General features: G+C 54.8%; 3 gene segments (V, D, J or C); 2 read left to right on the plus strand and 1 right to left on the minus strand.

Annotated features, from left to right (window-relative positions):
* Nucleotides 1–154: 154 nt before the first annotated feature.
* Nucleotides 155–607, plus strand: LOC128946161 (immunoglobulin heavy variable 3-48-like; the record flags this gene model as incomplete). The annotated part of the segment is given in 1 exon segment: nucleotides 155–607. A coding segment is annotated over 1 exon segment (453 nt), but the record flags the coding sequence as incomplete, so codon positions are not given.
* A 77-nt stretch (nucleotides 608–684) lies between these two features.
* On the minus strand, nucleotides 685–1173 carry LOC128946162 (Ig heavy chain V region 914-like; the record flags this gene model as incomplete). The annotated part of the segment is given in 2 exon segments: nucleotides 685–703; nucleotides 830–1173. Coding segments are annotated over 2 exon segments (363 nt in total), but the record flags the coding sequence as incomplete, so codon positions are not given.
* A 210-nt stretch (nucleotides 1174–1383) lies between these two features.
* LOC128946163 (Ig heavy chain V region 6.96-like) lies at nucleotides 1384–3717 on the plus strand (the record flags this gene model as incomplete). The annotated part of the segment is given in 3 exon segments: nucleotides 1384–1719; nucleotides 2934–3005; nucleotides 3709–3717. Coding segments are annotated over 3 exon segments (417 nt in total), but the record flags the coding sequence as incomplete, so codon positions are not given.
* Between the last annotated feature and the right edge of the window lie 7975 nt (nucleotides 3718–11692).

Here is an 11692-nt window from a genome sequence, read left to right on the forward strand (position 1 = left end):
AATGGGACGGGATCCACCAGGGAGGATCAGCAGGCCCGGGAGGAGGAGGATGATGAACTCCAAGGGTTCCAATTCTGGGCCAGGAGTCAGGATTTCGGTCAAGTGTTTAGCTTTGGCCTCATCCCCATCTCCCCTTTGTCCCGCAGGGCTCCGGGTGGCCGTGACCCTTCTGGAGTGTGGGGGGGACCTCCAGCCCCCCGGGGGGTCCCTGCGCCTCCTCTGCCGAGGGTCCGGGTTTTGTTTCCGGAGCTACGACATGAACTGGCTGGGCCAGAGACCCGGGCAGGGGCTGGAGTGGCTCGCGTGGATCAGGAACGATGGTGGCGACTCCGGCTACGCGGATTCAGTCAAGGGCCGAGTCATGATCTCCAGGGACAACGGGCAGAGCTCGATGACGCTGACCATGAACAACCTCAAGGACGAGGATTCCGGATCCTATTACTGCGCCAAATGTTACAGCAGTCTCTGTGGTTCAACTTATATTTATGCTGCTCTTATTGACAATGCCAGTGGTGGACCGACCCCAGCCATTGAAAACCCAAAAACATCCCAAAATTCCCAAACTTCTGCTGTTTGTGCCCCAGATCTCAGTGGGGTTCACTTGTGACCATTGGCCCCAAACTCAGTTGGTTCTGCCCCAAATCTCAGCTCCTGGACCCAAACCTCAGCTCTGGGCTCCAAGTCTCAACTGAGGTCTTTAAACCTGGGTGCAAATGGTCAAAATTTGGGGAAATGGACCAGATTTGGGTCCGGGGGGGCAACAATGGGGTCAAGGGCTGGAGGGAAGGACCTGGGGAACGGGGACAGGTGGGGATGCGGTGATGGGCACGGGTCAACAGATTCGAGGGCACCAGCAGCAATGTTAGTGCTGGAATCCTTGGCGCAGAAATAGGATCCGGAATCCTCGTCCTTGAGGTTGTTCATGGTCAGGGACATGGAGTGCTGCCCGTTGTCCCTGGAGATCGCGACCCGGCCCCGCAGTGACGGCGCGTAGTAGGTGCCACCGTGGCTGTCAATGGCGGCCACCCACTGCAGCCCCTGCCCGGGGCTCTGGCGGATCCAGTGCAGATCATAATGACCGAAACTGAACCCGGAGCCTCGGCAGAGGAGGCGCAGGGACCCCCCGGGGGGCTGGAGGTCCCCCCCGCACTCCAGCAGGGACACGGCCACCCGGAGCCCTGCGGGACAAAGGGGAGATGGGGATGAGAAACCTGATTGGTTCAGGGCCACAGAGTGGGCTTAGCCAGGTGGAAAAAGGTGCGGGACTCACCTGGGAGGAGGATGATGAACTCCAAGGGTCTCAATTTCAGGCCCAGAGTCAGGATTTGGGTCAAGGGTTGAGCTTTGGCCTCATCCCCATCTCCCCTTTGTCCCGCAGGTCTCCGGGCGGCCGTGACCCTGCTGGAGTGCGGGGGGGGCCTCCAGCCCCCCGGGGGGTCCCTGCGCCTCCTCTGCCGAGGGTCCGGGTTCACTTTCAGCAGTTTCACCATCTACTGGGTGCGTCAGAGACCCGAGCAGGGGCCTGAGTGGCTCGCAGGTATCAGCGGCAGTGGTTCCAACATCTACTACGCGCCGTCAGTCAAGGGCCGGGTCATGATCTCCTGGGACAACGGGCAGAGCTCGGTGACGCTGACCATGAACAACCTCAAGGACGAGGATTCCGCCACCTATTTCTGTGCCAAGGGTGCTGATAGTGCTGATAGTGGTTACCATAATCAGGCTGCTGCTTATCATTTGATCCTCTCCATGTCCCAATGTCCCCACCTGTCCCCGTTCCCCAGACCCTTCCCCAGTCCCCAGCCCCTGACCCAATTCCTGTCCCCGTGTCCCAGCCCTGAACAGGTTCTGCCCCAAATCTCCCCCATTCTCCCCCAAACTCCCAACTCTCGGCCCCACCCCTTCACCGTTGGTGCCAATTTTTTTGCCAGCCACTCAGGATTCGGTGCCCCCAGCGCGGGTTTGGGGCCAGGGGTGCAGATTTGGGGCTGCCCCAGAGGGATTTTCAGGGCGATGGTCACAAGGGAAGGGAGCGGAAATCTGGGGTGAAAGGCCGGGATTTGGGGGATGGTTCTGGGCAAACGGTCCCAGGGTGAGGGGAAGGGCGAGATTTGGGGGAAATGGGCAAAATTGGAAGGGTAAATAGAGAGTTGGGTCAGCAGGGGTGGAGTTTGGGTTAAAATGGTGAAGATTTGGGGAGAAAAGCTGGGAGTTAGAGGTAGGATCTGTGGGATTGGAGAAATTTGGCGACCATCATGGTCACCACCAGAAGTGATGGCAAAAAGAGCAGCACCATTACCACCAGCATAACCATTGTCACGTTTGGCACAGAAATAGGATCTGGAATCCTCGTCCTTGAGGTTGTTCATGGTCAGCGTCACCGAGCTCTGCCCGCTGTCCCTGGAGATCCTGAACCGGCCCTTGACGGATGACGCGTAGTTGGTGGTGCCACCATTGTCACTGATCCTCGCGAGCCACTCCAGCCTCTGCCCGGGTCTCTGGCAGACCCAGTGCATTCCAAAATTCTCAAAACTGAACCCGGTCCCTTGGCAGAGGAGGCGCAGGGACCCCACGGGGGGCTGGAGGTCCCCCCCGCACTCCAGCAGTGTCACGGCAACCCGGAGCCCTGCGGGAGAAAGGGGAGATGGGGATAACGGGATGCAAAAGTCAGGCAGAGGTGTCCAATTAATTAATTGGTGGATCATAACTAATTTCAGGCTTTGAGGCACTTTACCATTTAGGATATGTCTCTTAGATATTTAGGGCAAGAAAAAGGGATTTTTGGGCAAAACTGGTGACGGTTTGGGGATGGCCGAGCAGCCGTGACCCTGCTGGAGTGCAGGGGGCACCTCCAGCCCCCAGGTGGGTCCCTGCGCCTCCTCTGCCGAGGGTCCAGGTTCAGTTTCAGCAGTTCTGACATGCTCTGGGTGCGCCAGAGACCCAGGCAGGGGCTGGAATTCGTGGCAGGGATCAAGGACAACGGTGGCAGCATCGCCTACGCGCCATCAGTCAAGAGCTGGTTCACGATCTCCAGGGACAACGGGCAGAGCTCGATGACGCTGACCATGAACAACTTCAAGGACGAGGATTCCAGACCCTATTTCTGTGCCAAATGCACTGATGGTTGTTGTGCCAATAGTGATGGTACTGTTGGTGTGGCATTTATTGCTGGTTCTGGTCTTGTTCCAAAATCCCTCCACTTTGTTCCCAAATGCACCAGAGTCCTCTGATCTCCCCACCAAATCTCAGCCCTTTTCATCAAATCTCGGCCATTTTCCCCAAACTCCACCCCTGCTGTCCCAACTCACAACTTGCCCACAGTTTTGCCCATTTCACCCAAATCTCCCCCAGCTCCCGGGGTCCTCATTGGGCGGAGGCCAATTGGAAGTCATGGGTGACGGTTTGGGGCCAATGGTTGAGTTTTGGGGCAGGAGAAGGGGAGGGTTTGGGGTCAGTGCTGACCATTGGTGCAAATGAGGACAAAGGGTCAAGGGTTGAGGTTTTGGGGAAGGGTCTGGGTTTCAGGACAGGGGGGAATCCAAATGGGAGCAGGGCAAAAACCACCATGACCAATATCACCACAGTCAATATCCTCACCAGCAGCAGGAGCACAACAATCATCCCAATTTTTGGCACAGAAATAAACAGTGGAATCCTCGTCCTTGAGGTTGGTCATGGTCAGCGTCATCAGACTCTGTCCCTTGCCCCTAGCGATCATGAACCGACCCTGCTCTGAATCTCCATAGTGGGTGGTGCCAGCAGTGCTGATCTGTGCTACGAACTCCAAACCCTGCCCAGGCCTCTGGCGCATCCAGCCCATCCCAAACCTGCTGAACCTGAACCAGGACCCTCGGCAGAGGAGGCGCAGGGACCCCCCGGGGGGCTGGAGGTCCCCCCCGCACTCCAGCAGGGTCACGGCCACCCGGAGTGCTGCGGGACAAAGGGGAGATGGGGATGGGGCCATGCAAAAGTCACGCAGAGCTGTCCAATTAATTAATGGGAAGATTGGTGCTAATTGCAGGCTTTAAGGACCTTTACAATACTGGAAATCTCTGTTGGAGATTTGGAACTAAACTAGGGGAGTTTAGGGGAAAGCCGGTGAAGGTTTGGGGATGCGGGAGCGGACGTGACCCTGCTGGAGTCCTCGGGGGATCTTCAGCCCCCCGGGGGGTCCCTGCGCCTCCTCTGCCAAGGGTCCGGGTTTGATTTCAGCAGCCATGCCATGTATTGGGTCCGCCAGAGACCCGGGCAGGGGCTGGAACACATTGCAGATATCAGCAGGGATTCCAGAGCCTACTACGCGGATTCAGTCCAGGGCCGGTTCACGATCTCCAGGGACAACGGGCAGAGCTCGGTGACGCTGACCATGAACAACCTCAAGGACGAGGATTCCGGATCCTATTTCTGCACCAAATCTGCTTATGCTGCTGATGGTAGTTATGGTGCTGGTGGTATTGTCGTGCCCGGCGTAGCCCCCTCCCCGACCAGCATTGTTGGACCATGCGGGCGTAGGATGGTCAGGACAGACGGATGGACACGAGAGATCTCTGCAGCCAGGTTGTGGCATTTGGGGTTTATTGCAAAGGACGAACTGCAGGGCCCTGCTGGGAGCTGCCAGGCACAGCTGGAGCAGGGCTGAGAGAAGAGAGGTGAGAGAGGATGAGAGGGTGAGAGAGTAAGAGAGTAAAAAAGGTAAATGAGTAAAAGGGTGAGAGAATAAAAAGGGTAAGAGAGTGAAAAAGTCAGTGAATGAAATGGTAAGAGTGTAAAAGAGTAAGAACATAAAACTCTAAGAGAATAAAAGGGTAAGAGAGTGAGGTTCCCACCACAATACAATAAATCTTCTTCTCTACAGAATATTCTAATTATCACTAACCAATCTGGTCCAATATACAAACCCTACAGCATTTGCATACAGCCTATAAGAATCGTTTCATTACCATACTCTATTACATTTAAAACCCTAAAAACTCCTCTTTGGGCCCCTTCTGCCAAGCCTAAGACCTGCTCTTTGGAAACCCTAAAATCTCCTTTTTGGAGTAATTTTAGACCCTGAAAACTCCTCTTCGGACTAACTTTAAACGCTTAAATCTCCTTTTTGGAGTAACTTTAAACCCTAAAAACTCCTCTTTGGCCCCTTCTGCCAAGCTGTGGGGTCTGCTCTGACCCTTGGAGCTGTCTGCAAGCAGAAGGTGTTGTTCCATGAAAACAGGATCACCTTCAGCCGGCCACGCCGTTGTTTTCCAGTTGTTCAGTCACTGAGGGAGCTCAAAGCTTGCTTTAATTTCAATCTCGCTGATGGTTTCCATATTCTCAAAATCTTTTGCCAGGCAATCACATTGGTAACGCTTTCCTGTTCCATCCTCCCCAGTCAGCATCCGCATAAGCACCGTGACCATCGGTGTCCTTGGCACAGAAATAGGATCCGGAATCCTCGTCCTTGAGGTTGTTCATGGTCAGCGTCACCGAGCTCTGCCCGTTGTCCCTGGAGATCCTGAACCGGCCCTTGACAGAATCCACGTTCCTGGTGACGCCACCACTGCTGGTGATGGTTCCGACCCACTGCAGCCCCTGCCTGGGTCTCTGGCGGATCCAGACCATCCCAAAATTGCCGAAATCGAACCCGGACTCTCGGCAAAGGAGGCGCAGGGACCCCCCGGGGGGCTGGAGGTGCCCCCCGCACTCCAGCAGGGTCATGGCCGCTCCCCCATCCCAAAACCTTCACTGGTTTTGCCCCAGAATCCTTTTTCTTGCCTCAAATGTCCAGCAGAGGTTTCCTGTATGGAAAAGTTCCTCAAACCCTGCAATTAGCCCCAATCCACCCATTAATTAATTGGACAGCTCTGCCTGACGTTTGCATCGCCCCATCCCCATCTCTCATCTGTCCCGCAGGGCTCCGGGCGGCCGTGACCCTGCTGGAGTGCGGGGGGCACCTCCACCCCCCCGGGGGGTCCCTGCGCCTCCTGTGCCGAGGGTCCGGGTTCAATTTTGGGGGTTATGAAATAGAATGGCCGCGACAGAGGCCCGGGCAGGGGCTGGAGTGGGTCGTGGGAATCCGGTACGATGGTGATTACACCTTCTACACGCCCTCAGTCAAGGGCCGGTTCAGGATCTCCAGGGACAACGGCCAGAGCTCGGTGATGCTGACCATGAACAACCTCAAGGACGAGGATTCCGCCACCTATTTCTGTGCCAAACGTGCTTATGGTGACAATTGGGCTTATGGTGACAATTGGTCTTATGCTGATTCTTATCAGTTTGGCCCCGTCCCTGTGCCCTTGCTCCCCTCCTGTCCCCATTTCCCAGGTCCTTCCCACAAACCCCCAGCCCTGAACCCATTCCTCTCCCCGTGTCCCAACCCTGATAAGACCCAGATATCTGATTTGGGCTGATCCCCAAGCCATGCAGGCCAATCTGGATAATTCTGGGTGACAGAGTGCCCGAACAGCCAATCAGCTCAGAGATGCCACCATCTCAGCAAGCTCAGTGACTTCAGCTCTTTAGTGATTCTCAGCTCTCAGGATTTCAGCTCTTTTATTGATTATCAACTCTCTCAGGATTTCAGCTCTTACGTGATTATCAACTCTCTCAGGATTTCAGCTCTTTCGTGATTCTCAGCTCTCAGGATCTCAGCTCTTTGCTCACTCGCTGGGGCGCTTTTGGCTGGGTCAGAAACAGATGGACAGAGAGGACAAGGAGAGGTCCTGGCGGTTCCACAGCCATGGTTCATTGAGGGATATGTGAGGGGTTCCAGCAACAGCTCTTCTCCTGTCAGATGGGCTAAACCAGCCCCTTTTCTAGGGTAGAGGGGGATCCAAACGTGTCCAAAAGTGGGGGTCAGGAAGAAGTCACCAATGGGGACGAGGTCAAAGCTCAACCCTTGACCCAAATCCTGACTCTTGGGCCCAAATTGGGACCCTTGGCGTTCATCATCCTCCTCCCAGGTGGGTCCCGCCCCTTTTTCCAGCTGGCCACACCCACTTTAAGGCTCTTGCCCAATCAGGTTTCTCATCCCCATCTCCCCTTTGTTCCACAGGGCTCCGGGCGGCCGTGAACCTGCTGGAGTCGGGGGGGAACTCCAGCCCCCCGGGGGCTCCCTGCGCCTCCTCTGCCGAGGGTCCGGGTTCAGTTTCGACAGTGTCACCCTCTTCTGGATCCGACAGAGACCCGGGCAGGGGCTGGAGTACATTGGAGAGATCAACCCTAGTGGCAGCACCTGGTACGCTCCATCATTCAAGGGTCGGTTCAAGATCTCAAGGGACAACGGGCAGAGCTCGGTGACGCTAACCATGAACAACCTCAAGGACGCGGATTCCGGATCCTATTTCTGTGCCAAATATGCTTACATTGGTTATAGTTATGGTGCTGCTGCTTTTATTGACAATTCCGGCAGTGGTCCCACCCACCATGATGGTCACCAGATGTCGCCATTTCCAGTGAGTCTTCCTCCAGAGCCCAGCTTTTCTACACAAATGTTAAAGATTTTACCCCAAATTTTGCCCCTGCTGCCCAACTCTCAAATTTCCCCCAGTTTTGCCCATTTCACCCAAATCTACCCCAGCTCCTGGGCCCTGATTGCAGCAGGCCTGAACTGGAGCCCAGGGTGAAGGTTTGGGGCCAATGGTTGAGTTTTGGGGTAGGAGCAGGGGAGGGTTTGGGGTCAGTGCTGACCATTGGGGCAAATGGGGGAGATTTGGGAAAAAGGGTCAAGGGCTGAGGTTTAGGGGACAATTTGAAGGAAGAGTCTCAGTTTGGGGACAGGTGAGGACACAGAGATGGGGATGGATCCACCACGGCCATCGTCACTATAAGCAGCAGTACTACAACAACCACTATCAGCATGTTTGGCACAGAAATAGGATCCAGAATCCTCGTCCTTGAGGTTGTTCATGGTCAGCGTCACCCAGCTCTGCCCGTTGTCCCTGGAGATCCTGAATCGACCCTTTACCGATGGCGCATAGTACGTGCTGGAAACACGGCTGCTGATACTGGTGACCCATTCCAGCCCCGGCCCGGGTCTCTGGCGCATCCAGTTCATTCCAAAACTCCGGAAACTGAACCCGGACGCTCGGCAGAGGAGGCACAGGGACCTCCCGGGGTGCTGGAGGTCCCCCCCGCACTCCAGCAGGGTCACGGCCACCCGGAGCCCTGCAGGACAAAGGCCAGATGGGGATCAGGCCAAAGCTCAAACACTGACCCAAATCCTGACCCTTGGCCCCAAACTGGGACCCTGGGAGTTCATCCTCCTCCTCCCAGGTTGGTCTCGATACTTTATCAAGCTTGACCCTCCCAGTTTGGGGCTTTGGACCAATCAGGTTTCTCATCCCCATCTCCCCTTTGTCCCGCAGGGCTCCGGGCGGCCATGACCCTGCTGGAGTGCGGGGGGGACCTCCAGCCCCCCGGGGGGTCCCTGACTTTGCTGTGCCAAGGATCCGGGTTCAGTTATGGTCATTTTGCCCTACAATGGGTCCGCCAGAGACCCGGGCAGGGGCAGGAATTCGTCGCCTACCTCAGCAACACTGGTGGCACCATCTACTACCCGCCGTCAGTCCAGAGTCGGTTCAGGATGTCCAGGGACAATGGGCAGAGCTCGGTGACGCTGACCACGAACAACCTCAAGGACAAGGATTCCGCCACCTATATCTGTGCCAAAAGTTGGGATGGTTGTTGTGGTCCTGCTGCTGGTAAATTCATTGATTGTGATGATGTTGGTCACGGTGGTTTTTTCTGAGTCCTCAATTTTGAGTTCCCTCCTCTCCCAAAACCAGGCCCTTCCCCCAAACCTCAGACCTTGACCCTTTGTCCCAAATCTCCCCCATTTGCCCCAATGGTCAGCACTGACCCCAAACCCTCCCCTTCCTCCTGCCCCAAAACCCAACCACTGGCCCCAAACCTTCACCCCTGGCCTCCAGGTCAGGCCTCCTCCAATCAGGGCCTGGGGAGCTGGGTGAGATTTAGGTGAAATGGGCAAAACTGAGGAGACAATCGAGACTAGGGGAAGGATGGGTCAAAATTTGGGGGAAAGTAGGGAACATTTGACACAAAGGGCTGGGATGCCGGGGAAGGATCGCTGGGCTTGGGAGACATTTTTTGACCAACATGGGGGTGGTCCGCTGACAGAATTTTCGCCAATAAGAGCAGGACCAGAAAAACCATAATCATTATTGCTACGTTTGGCACAGAAATAAACGGCAGAATCCTCGTCCTTGAGGATGTTCATGATCAGCATCACCAAGCTCTGCCCGTTGTCCCTGGAGATTGTGAACCGACCATTGATTGATGGCGCGTGGTGGGTGGTGCCAACCCCATTGATACTTGCGAGGTATTCCAGTGTCTTCCCAGATTTCTGGCGAATCCAGAACATTCCAGAATTTCCAAAATCGAACCTGGACCCTCGGCAGAGGAGGCGCAGGGACCCCCCGGGGGGGTTGGAGTTCCCCTCCGGACTCCCACCGGGTCATAGCCGCTTGGAGCCCCGCAGGACACAGGGAAGATGGGGATGAAGGAAAACATCCACCCAAATGTTGATTCTTGAATGCAGATCCTGATGTTGCACAAAAATTGGGACCCTTGGACCTCACCATCGTCCTCCTGCAACTCCTGCTAGTCATCCCGAGTGGATCCCACACCCCTTTTCTGGAATGGCAGCGCCCACTTTGACCGCACAGCCAATTCATCCCCTCATCCCCATCTCCCCTTTGTCCCACAGGGCTCCAGCAGCCGTGACCCTGCTGGAGTGCGAGGGGGACCTCCAGCCCCCCGGAGGTCCCTGCGCCTCCTGTGCCGAGGGTCCGGGTTCAGTTTCAGGAGTTTTGCCATGAACTGGGTGCGCCAGAGCCACGGGCAGGGGCTGGAACTTCAGGCATATATAAACATTGGTGGAGCCACTTACTACGCGCCATCGGTCAAGGGCCGGTTCACGATCTCCAGGGACAACGGGCAGAGCTCGGTGACGCTGACCATGAACTACCTCAAGGACGAGGTTTCCGGATCCTTTTTCTGTGCCAAGGCTGCTGATGGTTATGGTGCTGCTGCTAATGGTGACGATGCCCTTGATGGTCTCAAGCTCCTGCCGTTCATCCCACTCCCATCATTGAGTCCCCAGAGTTCAGCTTTTCATCCCAAACCTCACCCATTGACCCAGCCCTTGACTCTTTGTCTCCATTTGCCCCAATGGTCAGCACTGACCCCAAACCCTCCCCTTCTCCTGCCCCAAAACTCAACCATTGGCCCCAAACCTTCACCCCTGGGCTCCAGTTCAGGCCTGCTCCAACCAGGTCTTGGGAGCTGGGGGAGATTTGGGTGGAATGGGAAAAACTGGGAGAAATTCGGGGGTTGGGGCAGTAGGGGCGGAGTTTGGGGTAAAATGGCTGAGATTTGATGAAAAGGGCTGAGATTTGGTGGAGAGATCAGAGGACTATGGGATATTTGGAAACAAAGTGGAGGGATTTGGGACCAAGACCAGAACCAGCAATAAATGCCACACCAACAGTACCATCACTATTGGCACAACCACCATCAACGCATTTGGCACAGAAATAGGATCCGGAATCCTCGTCCTTGAGGTTGTTCACGGTCAGCGTCACCGAGCTCTGCCCATTGTCCCTGGAGATCCTGAACCGGCCCTTGACCGATGGCGCGTAGGCGATGCTGCCACCGTTGTCCTTAATCCCTGCCACGAATTCCAGCCCCTGCCTGGGTCTCTGGTGCACCCAGAACATGGAGAAACTCCCGAAATTTTACCCGGACCCTCGGCAGAGGAGGCACAGGGACCCCCCGGGGGCTGGAGGTGCCCCCCGCACTCCAGCAGGGTCACGGCCATCCGGAGCCCTGCGGGACAAACGGGAGATGGGCACCAGGCCCAGCTGTGCCATTCTCATTCCCAGCACAGAGTCAGACACCATCCTCTCTCTAGCTCTCTCTCCCTCTATCATTATTTTTCCTGGAGCAGCGCAGAGATAAGAAGAAGAGGAAACAATTCCCATCTCTCATCGCTGCTCCTGCTGTTTCTGGGCGTGTGGAATGTGTCAGGGGGATTGTTCCCCTCCAGGGATTCATCATTTTTGTTCTGCTGCAGATTGTTTTGTTTCCTTGGCCAATGGGCTCCAGGCTGTGACCTGGCTCTGTCAGACTCTCACGGGGATTCTTTAGGATTTTTTCGTGTCTTTTGTACGGAATTCTTTTAGTATATCTTTAGTATAGATGTAATATAGCATTAATGAGATATAATATAGTATTAATGAGATATAATATAGTATAAATGAGATGTAATATTCCATTAACGAGATGTAATATAGTATTAAAGAGATGTAATATAGTATTAATGACATATAATATAGTATTAATGAGTTATAATATAGAATTAATGAGAATTAATATAGTATTATTGAGATATAATATATTATAATGAGATGTAAAAGAGTAATAATGAGATATAATATTGTATTAATGTAATAAAATATAATATTAATGTAATATTGTAGAGATTTAATAGAACAATTTTTCAGCATTCTGCATAATGGACTCAGATGCCGTGACCCTGCTGGAGTGTGGGGGGGACCTCCAGCCCCCCATGGAGTCCCTGCGCCTCCTCTGCCGAGGGTCCGGGTTCAGTTTTGGGAATTTTGGGATGCAGTGGGTCCGCCAGAGAGCCGGGCAGGGGCTGGAGTGGCTAGGGGGTATAAAGAAAGATGGT

The sequence above is a fragment of the Melozone crissalis genome, unplaced genomic scaffold, assembly GCF_028551555.1.
Source record: "Melozone crissalis strain CALT ecotype California unplaced genomic scaffold, PUWL_Pcris_2 ptg000077l_1, whole genome shotgun sequence".
NCBI lineage: Eukaryota > Metazoa > Chordata > Aves > Passeriformes > Passerellidae > Melozone > Melozone crissalis.